The 16,858-nt window shown below is 39.5% G+C and overlaps 1 protein-coding gene across 3 annotated transcripts in view; it reads right to left on the bottom strand.

Moving 5' to 3' along the window:
* The window catches only part of CTNND2 (catenin delta 2), a 414,955-nt gene that overhangs the window by 45,460 nt on the left and 352,637 nt on the right, over nt 1-16,858 (bottom strand). For all 3 annotated transcript variants that reach the window (XM_017888565.1, XM_017888568.1, XM_017888566.1), the window contains 2 exons: nt 6,413-6,623; nt 1,652-1,736 (listed from right to left, as the gene is read on the bottom strand). In XM_017888565.1, the coding sequence (XP_017744054.1) occupies nt 1,652-1,736; nt 6,413-6,623 (296 nt within the window). The remainder of the gene's footprint in view (nt 1-1,651; nt 1,737-6,412; nt 6,624-16,858) is intronic.

Below are 16,858 nucleotides of genomic sequence, written 5' to 3'. Positions count from 1 at the left end.
TTCCTTTTAGGGAACAGGAAAATTTTGAAAGAGAAATATATAGGGTACACCTTATAAAACTTAAAGTGCAAAGTAATAAATACTTAAGGGAAGTTAGAAAGGCTTTGGAGGAAATCTAGAAATAGACTCTAACTTAGTAGAGACAGCTATAAAATATTTATTTTTTTCCCCATTGCTTAGAAAGACAAATTTTCCCTCTGGCAAGATGGGTCTCGTTCCCTAAGATGCGAGCCCCTTACTGTGGGCCCATGTCCTTGGCCAGCGGGTGGCTGGTGACCCGGGGGATGGGGGCTGTAGATGGGGATGGAGGCGGCAATGCTCTTGGCCTTCCTACTCCCTGCAAGTGGCCAGGGGGCTGCAGGTGGGTGCTGTGGGCAGTTGCTGATGGAAGCCCAGACACCCTTCTACAGTCCTGTCTGTGCTTCCTGAATCCCTGCATGGAGACCAATGCCTATGCCATTCTCCCTGCTTACTGGTGATATCCTCTACCCCCTATGTTTTTTTTTTTTTGAGATGGAGTCTCGCTCTGTTGCCCAGGCAACAGTCCAGTAGTGCGATCTCAGCTCACCTCAACCTCTGCCTCCTGGGTTCAAGCAATTCTCCTGCCTCAGCCTCCTAAGTAGCTGAGATTATACGCACTGCTACCACGCCCAGCCTTTTTTTTTTTGTATTATTAGTAGAGACTGGGTTTCACCATGTTGGCCAGGCTGGTCTCAAACTCCTGACCTCAGGTGACTTGCCCACCTCAGCTTCCCAAAATGCTGGGATTACAGGTGTGAGCCACTGCGCATGGCCTTCTACCCCTATTTGTTAACTCGAATTTAAACTCCCATGCTTGCGGGGCTTGTCACAATAAAACAACAACTTTTGGGAAAGGTTAAAAAAATAATTCTCCCCTCCTAACCAAAAAAGTAAAGTTTGGCATTCCTTATTGAGAAGATTTTGGAAATGAGGACTTGAATGGAACTTTCTAGACGTGACTTCTTTCTCTTAAGGCATTTTTGAGCCATGTTGGGGGTGAAGACTCTTTGGAAGTGTGTGATATGAATTCCTGCCTGCCTTGCGAGAGTGCAGTGAACAAATGCCGAGTATCGTGGTGATCCACATTTGTCACCAGAAGCACCGTCTTCTTCCCTCTGGCCAGTAACACCGCGAGGTTCTCCGGGGCGGAGTGCCATGCGTCAGACAGTTGCGTCTCCTATTCAATGTTCCTAGTCTGCAGTGGTTCTTGATTCCCTGAATGATGTGCTCTGCATCTCTCTTTATATATTTATCTATCTTTCCATATTTTTTTTTCCAAAATTACTTGTTAACATTTGTTGATGCTTCTTTTTTCCCCCCCAAATCCCTCTGTCATTACTTTGTAGTCTACTGTAGAATACTGAAGCTCAGGAAAACAGGCTTATTTTCTTTTCTGTAAGATGATTTAGGGTAACACCCTGCGAGCATGGATCTGTCCAGTCCAGAAAGTTCACGGATCTTAGGAACTACTCAAGGGACATATCACCTCTTTTCTGGCTTCTTTACTGATTCTCGTTTCAGTTGTGTTTCAATGGCTGAGGCTGTGGGAAAGTGCCCTCCACATCTGTGACACGTCTCAGGGCCCTGCGTTGAGTGTTTGGGCTCAGGGCCCAGGTGAAGCCAGCCTTACCTTTTTGTAGAGACTCCTCAGATCTCGGTACTGCCACATACTGTTGAGGACCTGAGATGCGGCCTTGACCACTTTTGGAGAGTGTCTGATGAAGGAAAGACAGGAAAGGCAAGATGTGAGTGGGACAGCTGTGCCATGTTTCTATAATTCTTGTAGTATTTCAAACTTCTTCATTATTATTATATCTATCATGGTGATCTGTGATCAGTGGTCCCTCATGTTATTACCATAATTGTTTTGGAGTACCACGAACTGCGCCCACCTAAGACAGCAACCGTAATCAACAAATGTTGTTCCTTCCGACTGTTCCACTGACTGGCCCTTCCTCCTCTCTCTCCTCAGGCCTCCCTCTTCCATGAGACAAAACAATGTAGAAATTAGGCTAATTAATAACCCTACAATGGCTCCCAAGTGTTCACATGAAAGAAAGGGCTGCACATCTCTCACTTTAGATCAAAAGCAAGAGATGATTAAGCTTAGTGAGGAAGGCATGCCAGAACCCAAGACGGGCCAAAAGCTGGGCCTCTTGTGCCAAAAAGTGAGCCAAGTTGTGAATGCAAAGGAAACATTCTTGTAGAAATTTAAAAGTGCTACCCAAGTGAACACACGAATAATAAGAAAGTAAAACAGGCTTATTGCTGATATGGAGAAAGTTTGAGTGGTTTGGATAAAAGATCAAATCAGCCACAACATTCCCTTTAGCTAAAACCTAATCCACAGCAAGGCCCTAACTCTCCTAAATTTTGTTTTTTTTTTTTTTTGGACTGAGTCTTGCTCTGTTGCCCAGGCTGGAGTGCAGAGGCGAGATCTTGGCTCACTGCAATCTCTGCCTCCTGGGTTCTAGTGATTCTCCTTTCTCAGCCTCCCGAGTAGCTGGGATTACAGTGTGTGCTACCACGCCTAGCTAATTTTTGTATTTTTAGTATAGATGGGGTTTCACCATGTTGATCAGGCTGGTCTCGAACTCCTGACCTCGTGATCCACCCACCTCAGCCTCCCAAAGAGCTGGGATTACAGGTGTGATCCACTGTGCCCAGCCAACTCTCTTAATTTTATGAAGGCTTGGTGAGGTAAAAAACCTATAGGAGAAAAGTTTAAAGCTAGCAGAAGTTGATTCATGACTTTTAAGGAAAGAAGATATTTCTATAACATAAACCAAAAAATTTGTGTGATTTGCTTTATTGAGATATTTGTTTATTGTAGCAGTGTGGAACCCAACCTACAATATCTCTAAGGTAGGCCTGTAATTCCTTTGACTTAAAGACAGAGAATTTTAGATCTTTTTATGAATCCACATGAAGCTGCATTTCATTCTCATATAGTCAATGCTGAACAAAGATTAAATGTGATGTTTTGTTGTATTTTATCATTTAGCTAAATATTTGTTCATGACAATAGCCAAGCAACTCTAGAAAAACATATATTAATATTCAGGTCATGATAGTGTAGTTGAAATATAATTAGTATGCAAAAATGCCTCTGAGTTGAAACAAAAGTGTAGTCTTTTGTTTCTATCTTTTGCATAGTTACAAAACCAAAAGAGACTGTGAATGTGTAATGAACAGCAGGTTTTAACCTCTCAATTAAAATGCCAATACATCACAGTGTTATACTTACATGTGAAGGTCAAAGAAACTTTGCTTTCTTTTTAGATTTTAATTTTGATGCATTCACTAGACGGGTGCCATAGAAATTTCTACCTGAAAAACTCTTCTAAGTATGGATTGAAGGGCTTGGACAACTGAGTGTTTCTAATGTGACAAGTGATTATAACCCAAGCCACAATACACAGTTCTTTACTGACAGTAACAGTTGAGACTGTTAATAGCTTTTCCGTCTTATGACAAAATACAGTGACACATTCAACACTACTTCCCATATAACTGTTAAAATTGGGGGAAAAAAAACCACAAATGTATTCTTGAGACAGATGAACATGATAGAATGTCCATAATGGATGTTTAAAATGATGTGAAAAGAATAAATAATCAAGATTTCAAAATGGCAAGTACAAGACTACTATAAGAGTTAATAACAATTATACAATTGGAGTTTGATCTTCACCAGAGCTGTCACGTCAGGGGTAGTGAGGACTTCAGTTGGTGCAGTTCATTGTGGCTGTTAACACAGCTGTGCCAGCGGCCGGATCACAGAACACCAGCCCCCTTGGTTGTGTCCGCCAGACACTGTGAGTTGTACAGTTCTGATAGACTGTGACTGGCAACTCGCCAGTCTGACTCATTAACATCACTGCATATTTAAGCTTGTATATATATGTAAAGAACATGTATAAATACATAAAAATAGAGCATCATAGCAAGGCACGTTTCTTCCATCTGTGTTTTCCCATACTATCACAAACAAAAATCAGGTCTGAACTGAACTTATTTCTAGAAATAAGTTTTTAAGGAATAATTTAGGGTGGGCAGATTAGCAATCATTTTACAAATAAGCTATTCCGTATTTGTATTCCTACTGTTCCTAATTATTAAATTATCCTCAGTTCCAAAAATTTGATTTTCAATAAAGAAATTCTATTTCCTTACAATTTGTCTAGAAGTCCACAGGAATCTCCATGCCTACTATCATAATAGAATTGACTCAGAAATGGTGAGTTTCATGCTCAAATTTGGAGCAATTCTGAATTCATTTTGTTTTAAGAGCAGTGAAAAGCAATAACAAAACTGAAGTGTAGGTAGGAGACGAGGATAAATGTAGTTATAAAAACCTTGTTTTGATCTCCAAATTAGTCAGTATATATACTAAAAAAGAGATAAACTACATGAAACAGTGAATGAGACTGACTAAGCGGGAGAACTGTAACCAGGAAGATGCTTGATTCAATCCAATTTAACACTTCTTATTAAACTCGTACATCTAGACTGTTGGCACTGGAAAAAGAGATAAAGGAACAACAAGATAGAATGAGCACCTATTCTATAAGGAAATTTTCAGCGAAATTAAAGGGCATTTATGGGATCATCTTTAGTGAAAAAAATCTTCCCATTAACAATAATCAAGATTGGACCCAGCTTATCGGGACCTTAGCAGCATGGATATGTATCATTTCATAGATGGTTTCTTCAAGTGATTTTTAAATTACTTTCACCAAATAATTTTCTTTGACCATAGGTCTCAATAAAACCTTTTTTTTTTTCTCTTTAGGCCCATTTAGTGATGCTTATTGCTGTAGGAATGCTTATACAGTTGGAGAGAATTAATATATGCCAAACCATTCCTCAAAGCTCTCTAACTGTATAATTCAGAGGAAATACTTTAATCTTTGAATGTCTCATGAATATAGACAAAAATATAGCAGATTGTTTTGCAGACTATGGTTTTATTATGTGTGTAGGTGTGTATGCTCAAAAAAAAAGCATTACCATATTAAGCTCCTAATGCTCAAAACAGGTAAGCGCTTCAATTAGAGATTCCAAAGGTCTATTGAAGCTAAATAAAAAAGAAAATCATATGGTTTCCTGCCTACATAGTATAGCACTTTATTGTAAGTACAATATCATAAGATATAGTTCAAGCCGACAATCTCCACTGTGCAATTATTATATGAGTCCAGTGGGGCTTTTCTACTTGATATGAGAAAACATTCAAATCCAAATGCAAAATTGTTGACTGAGCGAGCCTATTTGGAGGTCTCTGGGTGCTTAAACAGGAACTCTGAATCTTCTATAATACACTGGTACTATCCTGAATTAAGTGAAATAATGAGACAGAATTTCCAGAAAGTCTCAAAGTGCGTCCCTCAAGTGTTTAATAACAAAAGAAAAATGACTTAACATTTACAGGTAAAAGCATGGGGGGTGAGGGTGGCTTGGCAGGGAATGAAAAGTCAAGAAACAGACTCTTGATAACAAAATGTTTACCCTTTTAATCTTATTTAATTACATCGAGGGACTTCCAAGGGGCAAAATTTAATTAAGGTTAGTGAAGGTTTCTGTGAAATGGACACCTTGCTGATACACCGATGCGCTGGCTTGTGAAGCTATTTTCTGGCTGTATATAGTAAGATACTGTTGGTTCTTAAAAACTGGGAGGCATTCTTATTCAAGGAGGTGCAGTTGCTTTGACACCAAGTCTCATCTCTTTTTGTTCTATCTGCAAGAAGACCGTCCTTTCTCACCACTATCTGCACTGCCTGGGAAATTTCCACTCATTCTTTAAGATTTGATTATCACCTCTTCCAGCTAGCATATTGTGACAGCCTCTCCCTTAGGTTTAGACTGGAAAGTATAGGCATAGTGACTTGTTAAATTAAATATTTGCCCCACATCTCATAGCTTGTAAGGGAGGGTACTGGATTAGAACTGAGTTCTCTGACTCCATCACGCCCTGTCTCCTCCTCCATCCTTCCTGCACGGTGACTTGCTATGACTTGGTGGCCACTGTGATGTTGGTAAGGTGGACCTGACTTGGTTGCAGAGCTGAAGAGGCACAGAGCAGAAGGATGTAGAGACATCATCAACACACTGACTTCCCACCACAGAGGAACAACAACAAAATGCCTTCATGTATCCAGGTTGAACTCATGCTGCTGCCATGTGTTCACACAGGGGTGTGCTGGAACGTCAAGTCCTTTTTACCAACAGTAAGAACACTGGAAACCATTTTCCATTTTCCTTCTCTTGATTCTCAGAGACAAATGCTTTCCAGTGACAGTCATAGTACTACCCATAATCGGAGTTGAAAGGCACGTTCAGAACCAATTTTACCAGGACAGAGACATGGTGTCACCAGGTAACTTACTTATCTCCTTTGCTTTTGGAGATGCCGACCAACTTCTCGATGCCACCGGCATCCCGTAAGGCCTTGGCATTCTCCATGTTCTTGGTTATCACTTCGTGCAGTGTGCAGCAGACGGCTGTCACTGTGTCATCCGACATGGCCTTGCTTGCCGTGTTGTTGCTGTTGTTCCCTCCTGGAAGCCTGTGGACTAGGTCTCGCATGGCGTATTTGCCTGGCAAAGAAAATAAAGAGAAGAGTTGAAAGGAGGTCAAGGTGAAGGCAGAGATAGTGGCAGAGGTGGGTATGGGGGAGAAGAGAATACAAGAGACCACGTTTATGCAATATTGTTTGTTTCCCATCACTGAATGTTCTCTATTGGGTACTTCAGGACACATCTACAGAGAAAAACAGTCATTCTTCATGGCAGTGCATCCACTCTGCTGCTAGATTGACCTGGGATCAAATCACTGGCCAAGTTATTTCATGCTTCTGAAGCCTCAGTTTTTTCAATCTCTAAAGTAAGACAATAATGGTACCTGCCATACAAGGTTGCTATGACGCATAAATGACTGCATGTATGGAAATGAACAAGGACACAGGACTCAATAGGTATTAGTTATTATTATGTTCTCGCTTGATGTTTATAGAAGTCAAGAAAAATGTATGGGAATTCTAAAATAACTCTCAAAAATAACTTAATGAAAGCTGTGTCGGGACCTGTATTTTTTAAAAACAGTCAAAGCAAAAACGTGTGGGGAACATGATCACATATGTGAGTACTGAGTTTTGATTCATTTACAGCAAAGGGAAACACTGAAAGCAGGAGAGAGGTACTTGACAATTTATAACTGTGTGTCCTTTGAACTACAGTAACCCGATGCTGTTTGTCTCTCTCACGGAATTTTATTGTGTAGTTCTACCATGTAACACTTACTAATTTGGTGTGTTTTTGTGTGAAAAATATAATACAATCTAATTCTGCTTCCTTAATTCACTTTAGCATTATTAATCTTACTATTCCCAATGATAAAGGTACTTATAATGACATATTTATGGAGTACTTTTCGTTTACAAAGCACTTTAGGCATTACCAATAACCTGGCAAGACAATTAATTTATCCCACCTGCAGCTTCCATTGCTGCTCCTTTAATTGACTTCTGGAAGTAAGTAAATGAGTGCCTGTAGCAAAGCTGGCCGTTCTTACATTTTTCAGACGGAACTGGCAAGTGCTCAAAGTTAGATCCCTTCCTTGTCTCCCATGCCCCAATTAGGCATACTTAGCTAGCTCCTAAAGGCTATTTGAAATATTTCACCTCCCATATATATCTATAAATAATGTCTTCTTCTGCTATTTAATTCTCTGGCACATGGTGCCTGGCAGCAGGAAGGGAACCTTGTGAGAGTAGGCGATGATATCTTAATTCCAGGCAAACACAGGCCCTTGTAATTTTGGTATCTGCTCTTATCCTATGTTTAGGTGGCTTATTTTAGCTTAGAGAGAAAATGCTGATGCTTAAATTACTGAAATAGAAAAGCGTGTTCATTCACTTGATGATAGCTGAGGAAGTGTCTGACAAAAATGGTTTGCCTGCAAACCCCCAAACGTAGCATATTTATTTTCTAATGACAGCACCTAAAATAGTTTATCTGTTTATCATTAAATCAGCCTTAACTCTGGTTAAGAGTTTACTTTTGTAGGGCTCAGCATACTGGAGATTCTGTCACTTCATTAACCCCCACAAATCATTAGAAGACACATTTGAGCTCCATACACGTGAGATGATCAATGTGTTCCTTCTTCCTTTTCCTTATAAGGAAAGTGATGAAGGAAGGGCAAAATAACTGAAAAAATACTCCAGTCATTGTATATGCAGGGACATTTACACCCTTGACTGTGTATGGAGAACTGGTTTTGTGACCTTGGGCACTGTCAAGGTTAAAACCAAAAATGAAGAGAGGGTAAGAATTTGGCTGTAGTATGTTTCAGTTTTGTTGGTATTATCATTTTGAAAATTATGTCAGATAAATATGAAGATGTAGTCTCATCCTCCATGACTTTCCAACCCTTGAGTCCTGATTAACATGCAGGTGTCCCTGTCATGTTAGTTTACTTTAGAAAACAAGCAGATGGCAGGGTACCCAACCCCTGCAGAGCAGCCTCTTCTGCTCACCCCAGTGTGCCATTGAAGTGCTATTGTTTTCCACAAGCCCCATGATATGGAAAAGATTAGGAGTAACTGTTATATTTAATCTACCCAACTTTACTGTCGAGGAAACTCATTGGAATTATTTTATTTCTAGTATTTCCAATATAGGTCACTGACATTTTACTAGGCAATTGGAGATTTTTCATGAAGTCTATTTATCAGTCTATCTGGAGGGATATATTTTAGTCTATATTTTTGAACATCCAGGTAAAGAAACAAACCAGGTAATATTATTCCATGGAGAAGGAAACCTCGGGACAAAGTTTGTTAATTATTTTAAAAGGTTACAATTCTTTTTTAGCCTTTGATTATGTGTTGAAAATGCTGTCTTTTTACAGTGAAATTTAAATCCTATCTTCCCAAGAAATTTGGGTAGCAAGAAAAGATTTTTAGCTTTTTCAAGTGTTTAGAAACTTTGAAGCTGATTAGGGAAATAATAAAATATGGGGCATAGAATAATTACAGACGCAAGTGACCTTGTGTTGTATGTTTATAACAGTAGTTCAGGGAAGACACAAGTTAGATAGGACTGGAGTTGTTATGGAAGGCTTGATTCAGGAGGTGTACATTTAGGATTTTTTTTGGTATGTCAAGGGGGCAACAAGAACAACTTGATATTTTACAAAAAGAATTCTGGTGCATTAAGAAGGAAGGTTTCAGAATAGTAAAACTGAAGGTGGAAGAAACATACAGTCTTTTTCTTGACAATAATGCTTTCTTCTTCTAGACTTCTAGTGAAATTATAAACACTACAACTCAAGGGAGTGTGTTTCTATTAACTGTTCCATATCCTGTATTTTCTTTTTTTCTTTCTTTTTTTTTTTTTTTGAGACGGAGTCTCGCTCTGTCGCCCAGGCTGGAGTGCAGTGGCCGGATCTCAGCTCACTGCAAGCTCCATCTCCCGGGTTCACACCATTCTCCTGCCTCTGCCTCCAGAGTAGCTGGGACTATAGGCGCCGGCCACCTCGCCCGGCTAGTTTTTTGTATTTTTTTTAGTAGAGACGGGGTTTCACCATGTTAGCCAGGATGGTCTTGATCTCCTGACCTCGTGATCCGCCCGTCTCGGCTCCCAAAGTGCTGGGATTACAGGCTTGAGCCACCACGCCCGGCCCTGTATTTTCTTTTAATCTAAGTTTCTAAACACCTGAAAGAGCCAAAAGCTATTCTTGCTACCCAGTAGGAGGAATCTTTTTTTTTTTTTGAGACGGAGTCTTGCTCTGTCGCCCAGGCTGGAGTGCAGTGGCCGGATCTCAGCTCACTGCAAGCTCCGCCTCCCGGGTTCACGCCATTCTCCTGCCTCAGCCTCCCGAGTAGCTGGGACTACAGGCGCCCGCCACCTCGCCCGGCTAGTTTTTTCTGTTTTTCCAGTAGAGACGGGGTGGAGGAATCTTGACTCTTCTCCTTCTACTGTTCAGGCAGACTTTTGGGTCTTTGAGGTCTGAGATTTCTTCAGAGGGTAAAAGAAGTTAATTCCCTTTTTGGGGGGATCATATTGGCAACAGGAAACTGCAAAGTGGGTGGTTCAAACCTTTTTTATAGTTTGACACCATCAAGGTGATTAAATTGTTTCCTTTTCTTTTTAGAGAGAAATGGATGGAGGTAGGGTTCCTTTAGGACTGGGGAAGAAAGAGGCTGGATCACCAGGTGGAGGTTGTGGGCAGTTCTTCACAGTCCCAGGGACAGAAAGGGCACCTAGAACCCAGCTGTGGTTCTGTGGTGCACGGAGGTTCTCTGTGGATGTAGAGCATAAGCTTCCCCCTGTGTTTGAGCCTGGCATGGGGCAGAGGAGGTACCTATCTTGGAATGACCTGCTTAGGCCCTGAAAGGAGCAGGCACCAGTAACCACTGTAGATGGCTGCTCCAGCTGACTGCACCACCTTCTTCTTCTTCTTCTTCTTCTTCTTCTTCTTCTTCTTCTTTTTCTTTTTTTTTTTTTTTTAAGACAGAGTCTCACTCTGTTGTACAGGCTGGAGTACAGTGGCATGATCTCCTGCCTCAGCCTCCCGAGTAGCTAGGACTACAGGCACACGCCACCACACCTGGCTAACTTTTGAATTTTAGTACAGATGGGATTTCACCATGTCGGCCAGGCCAGTCTCCAAATCCTGACCTCAAGTGATCTGCCTGCCTTGGCCTCCCAAAGTGCTGGGATTACAGGTGTGAGGCACCATACACAGCTGACTCTACCTTCTTTTAGATTTAATTTGGTTAAGTAAAAGGTATGACACAGACTGAAAATAATAGAGTGATTCATTCATTTGTCAGGAAACTATAATATTTCAGGAAGAAAGAAGAACCTGTGACTACAAAAAGGTGGTCATGGGGGGGATCGAGGACATGAGAACAGCCATGATGGAAATTCTTAGGAAGCAACTGACAGGGCTTGGAGCCCATGGAAATGTTGAGGTAATGCAGGGAAACATGATTCAGAGATTTCACGTGGGAATAACACAGAGGGTAGTAAAAACCAAGTGAACTTTAAAGCTTAATATTAATGGATAAGTTGAATGTTATTTTTCCACACAAAGAAAAACATGCAAAATTATATTACTTATATGAGAGAATCACATACCAAAATCCCGTCAGAGAGACAAGCAGGTCATCAGGTTCAAAGAATATTTAAATTTATGAAAGCATAGTGGATACCTTGCCTTGCTTCTATTTTGAATAAATGTGCTACCAATGATCCACTATCATGGAATCACATCTGAAAAAGGGAAATCATGGTGCTCGCTTTGGTAGCACATATACTAAAATTGGAATTATACAGAGAAAGATTAGCATGGCCCCTGTGCAAAGATAATACATAAATTTGTGAGGTGTTCCATATTTTGTTTTTTAAAAAAGAAAAGCTTGTTGCTCTGTCAGATCGAAACAGTACAAAACAAGACTCTACCACCATCACTACCACAAACAAAATCACTCTTTCTTGCTAAAGTTCCCAATAGAAATGAATCCTTGGGCCATTTCTTTTAAGTTACTTAGTCTCTAATAACAATGACTATAGCTCTGATTTTTGCAATACTGGTAAGAGACGACCACTGGTGATAATATAATTGTGCGGAAAAAAGACTATATTTTCATCAGTGATGCACTAACTGCAACTTTGGAACTTTGCTACCGTTTCCATTGTATGTGAGTTTCCTTCAAATACCTGTATTTGGTATTTGGTGAACCAGTTTTCTAAATCCAGATTTTCGTGAAAAACTGCAAGTAAAGATTCTTTTCTCTTTGCAATGCTTCATTCTCGAAATCTTCCATTAAGCGTTGTTGGGCACACCAAGGTACCCTGAGGGACTCACTCAGGAGACCTAACAAACCATGTTGCCCAAGAAAGGCACTCCTTGCAGAGCGCTTGTGCAGAAAGGAGCTAGCGGGAATTTCATGATGAGGTAACAGCCTTGCTCTCGTTGACTGCTTCTGTTTCCATGTTGTGTTTATGACTTTCTATTTCCATTTCTGAAGTAAGCCTGTGTTTATTACTGATGTGCATACTACCATTTGGTTTTCACTTTGGTGGCAGGAATGTTGAGTAGTGGTCTTACGGTCTAAGACTTGCATTCTCTAAGGCAGCAGGCAACAGGGAAGTCAGTTGAGTCCCTTCCGACACTTATAGATCTCTTCTGATCACTGATGGAGTCCTATGTGTAGATGGTCTTTGTTGTGCACCATTATAAACTTAAATGTCTCCAACTGATTAGAGAAAATGTATTTTTCCAGAAGGTTGGCTGGACTAGAGAGCAACCCTGGATGAGAAACATCACAACTCCTTTGTCTTTGAGGTCTTAGTAGTTCTATGGCCCTCTTTTTTCTGGAGTTGCTAAAATTGAATTGTGGGTTTTTGCTGAGGTGCTCTGAGTTTATTTTTTTCCAAAAAAACTTCTTTATTGCAGTAAAAGACTTACGAAATTTACCATTTTATCCATTCTAACTATATAGTTTGTTGACATTATGTCAACTCATATCATTCTACAATCATACATCTCTAGAACTCTTTTCATCTTGCAAAACTGAAACTTTAAGAGCATTTAAACAACTTCCCAACCCCTCCCTTCAGCCCCTGGAAACCCCCATTCTACTTTCTGTCTCTATGAATTTGATAATCAGGTACCTCATATAAATGGCAACATAAAGGATTTGTCTTTTTGTGACTGGATTATTTCACTTAGCATAATGTTCTTAAGGTTCATCCGTGTTGTAGCGTATGTCAGAATGTACAATCCCTTTTTTTTTTTTCCAGACAGGGTCTCACTCTGTCATCCAGGGTATAGTGCAGTGGTGCAATTTCAGCTGACTGCAACCTCTGCTTCCTGGGTTCAAGCAATTCTTGTGCCTCAGCCTCCTGAGTAGCTGAGATTACAGGTATGTGCCACCACCCCCAGCTAGTTTTTTGTATGTTTAGTAGATACAGGGTTTTACTATGTTGGCCAGGCTGGTCTTGAACTCCTGGCCTCAAGTGATCTGCCCACCTTGGCCTGCCAAAGCACTGGCATTACAGGCATAAGCCACTGCACCCAGCCAGAACGTTCAAGACTGAATAATATTTCATTGTGTATATATACCATATTTTGCGTTCTTCTGTTGATGAAGAATTAGCTTATACTTCATTTTCACTATTGAGAATAATGGTGTGAACATGGATGTACAAATATCCTTTTATTTTCAATCTATTTCTGTCTTTGAATCTAAAGTAAGTTTTTTGTAGGCAACATATAATTGGATATTATTTTTTAATGCACTCTGTCAATCTCTGTCTTTGATTAGAGAATTTATCCATGTATATTTAAAGTAATTACTCATAAAGAGGGTCTTGTTTCTAGCATTTTGCTGTTTTCTATATGCCTTATAGCTGTTTTTGTCCCGAATTTCCTGCATTACTATCTCCTTTGTGTTGTTTTTTTTGTAGTTAAATGTTTTAATCTCCTTATTTTCTTTTGTGTATATAGTTTAATGATTTTCTTTGTGGTTACTACAGGGATTACATTTAACATTATACCATTATACTTTGAATTTATACCAGCTTTGTTCATTTACAGTTCCATCCTACACTTTTCAGTTATTGATGTCACACAATTACATCTTTGAACATTGTGGGTCCAAAACATAAATAATTGTTTTTTTTTTTAAATGAATTAATTTCTTAAATTACGTAGAAAAAAATGTACAGTTATGAAACAAAGTCACAATAATGTTAGCTTGTAAAGTAGTAATTGCTTTTTCTTAAATGTATTGAATTATGTAGAAAACAAAAGTAGCATTATAAACCACTGTTAAAACAATATGAGCTTTATAATTGCCCACGTATTTATCTTTACTAAGATCTTTATTTCTTCTTATACCTTTGAATTACTGTTTAGTGTTCTTGCATTTCAACATGCAGGACTCCCTTTAGGATTTCTTACAGAGCAGGTCTAAGTGGTAATGAAGTCTCTTGGTTTCTGTTTATCTAGGAATGTCTTAAGTTTTCCTTCACTTCTGCTGGACATAGGATGCTTGGCTGACAGTGTTTTTTTCTTTCAGCACCATGACTATATCAACCTCTGGCCTTCAAAATTTTGATTTAAAAACCAGCTGATAACCTTATTTTGGATTTCTTGTGTGTGATGAGTCACTTCTTCCTGCTTTCAAGATTCTTTGTCTTTCAACAATTTGATTGTAATGTGTTTCAGTCTGGGTATCTTTGAGCTTATCCCATTTGAATCTCATTGAGTTCTTGAATGTTTATGTTTATGCCTTTCATTAAATTTGGTAAGTTTTCAGCCATTATTTCCTCTAATAATCTCTCTATCCCTTTCTCACTTTTTTTCTCCTGAGTCTTTTGTAGTGTGTATTTGATCCTCTTGATGATGTCCACAGAACCCTTATGCTCTGTTCCTTTTCTTCAATCTTTCTTCTTTCTGTTCTCCAAAGTCAATAATTTCAGCTTTCCTAACTTCAAGTTTGCTGATTCTTTCTTCTGCCTGCTCAAATCTGCCTTTGCAATTCTTTAGTGAATTTTTCATTTCAATTATTGTACTTTTCAGCTCTAATTTTTTTTTGTTTCTTTTTAGGTTTTCTATGACTTTGTGTTTCCATTTTGTTCACACATCATGTTCTTAACTTTACTTTCTCCATATCTTCCTTTAATTCTTTGAACATCTCTAAAACAGTTGTTTTAAAGTCTGTCTAGTAGCTCTGCCTTTGTGCCATTTTTCAGCTATGGTTTCTGGTGGTTGTTGTTGTTTTTTTTCCCTTTGAACTGGTCATACTTCCCTGCTTCATTGTGCACCTTGTGGTTTTTTGTTGTTGTTGAAACTTAAAATTTTAATGTAATAATGGGTTATCTGGAAATCAGATTCTTCCTCTTTTTCAGGGTTTGTTTTTTTTTTTGTTTTTGTTTTGTTTTTGACTGTTTTAGGCTGTCCCTGGGTTGAGAATTAGCCTTAAGATCTTCATAGATGTTTTCTGAGCATGAGAGTTTCCCTGATCAAGCACAATGGCTCTCTTATTTCTCTTGTATATGCAGTTGCTTTTGAATATGCTAGTCTTTAATGACTGGCTCCCAAAAAGGGAAAAGCAAAAAACAAAGTGGATGAGGAGGGTGAGTGTGTCAGCTCTTTAAATCCTCTGAAAATAACTTCAGCCAAAGATGGAGGGGCTTGCAATCATGGTATATGTGTGTGCAACAATGGCTGCTTGCCTCTGTGTTTGTATCTCTGTAGTGAGAAGCAGCAATCAGCAGAAAGAACAGATCCCCAATATTTAGAGGACAGAGTATTTTGTGCCAACTCTGGCTTCTGCCAGCTGCAAGTAAGCTGCTCTAGGAACATGTGCACAGCTACCTGTCACAGGGCTGAGGGGTGGGGGATGGGTAGCTACTGCTGAGCTGAGATTGACCAAATAAACTGTACTTTACTGTCCAAGCCTTCTGAAATTTTTAAGCCTTCAATAGACTCCAGAGTTTCAAAATAGTTACATTCAGTGTGATGGTTAATACTAGGTGCCAGCTTGATTGCACTGAAGGATGCCTAGGTGGCTTGTAAAGCACTGTTTCTGGGTATGTCTGTGAGGGTATTGTCAGGGGAGATTAACATTTGAGTCAGTGGATTGGGAGAGACAGTGGGTGGGCACCATCCAATCGGCTGCTAGAACAAAAGCAGGTGGAAAAAGGTGTGATAAGATGGCTTGCTGAGCCTTCTGGCTTTCACCTTTCCCCCATGCTGGATGCTTCTAGCCCTTGAACATCACACTCCAGGTTCTTTGGCATCTAGACTCTTGGACTTACACCATTGGTTTGACAGGAGCTTTTGGGCCTTCGGCCACAGACTGAAGCCTGCACTGTTGTCTTCCCTACTTCTGAGGCTTTTGGCATCAGACTGAGCCACTGATGGCTTCTTTCTTCATCAGCTTGCAGATGGCCTATCATGGGACTTCCCCTTGTGGTCATGTGAGCCCATTCTCCTTAATAAACTCCCTTTCATATATACATATATCCTATTAGTTCTCTCCCTCTGGAGAACCCTGACTAATAGATTCTGCCAATGTGATTGTGTCTAGGTGGTGAGACAGATTCCTGGTGCTTCCTACTTCTCCATCAGCCTAGAATCCTCTCCCCTCTCTGAATTTACTTTTCAGCAATAATTGACGATATAAAAGTGACAAGCTGATTTCTGTGTGATTGGATGTCTGTAAGCTAGTGCGAAAGACTTTTTTCCTTCTGTATATAAAAGGTTGTTTGATGTTTACAATGCTGGAATGTTTTGTCTCTCATTTCTCTTTTGGGAAATATTTGGAGCTTAATTTATAGAAATCTGTCATCTGCACACTATAAATATATTCAATTTAAACACAGTCTATCATCAAAGGGGAAAATATATGCAAAATAATATATTTTAAAACTGATTAATGTGGCTTACAAACCAAATTGGTGAAGCATTCAAAATGGTATTGCTTAGTTACTGAAAATGTCTGAATGCTTGTTAACATGGGAAAGGTCTCTACTGGACTGTGTGGAGATCTCTGACCTCTGGAAACATCTGGAAGGTTCTGAGTGCTTATCTTTTTTTTTCCTCTAAAACAAAATACATGGAATACTACTTAGCAATCAAAAGGAACACTACACGCTATCGTCTGAAAATATTTGAATGATATTACGCTAAGTGAAAAACGCCAATCTCAAAAGGTTATATATTGTAAGATATCACTTATATAACATTCTTGAAATAACAAAATTATAGAGATGGAGAACAAATTAATGGTTGCTAGGAGTTTAGGATAGTC

This window comes from Rhinopithecus bieti, unplaced genomic scaffold (assembly GCF_001698545.2).
Source record: "Rhinopithecus bieti isolate Rb0 unplaced genomic scaffold, ASM169854v2 scaffold_17184, whole genome shotgun sequence".
NCBI classification, from domain to species: Eukaryota; Metazoa; Chordata; class Mammalia; order Primates; family Cercopithecidae; genus Rhinopithecus; species Rhinopithecus bieti.
The sequence above is the reverse complement of the archived record's forward strand: the minus strand, read 5'-3'. Positions and strand labels throughout refer to the sequence as shown.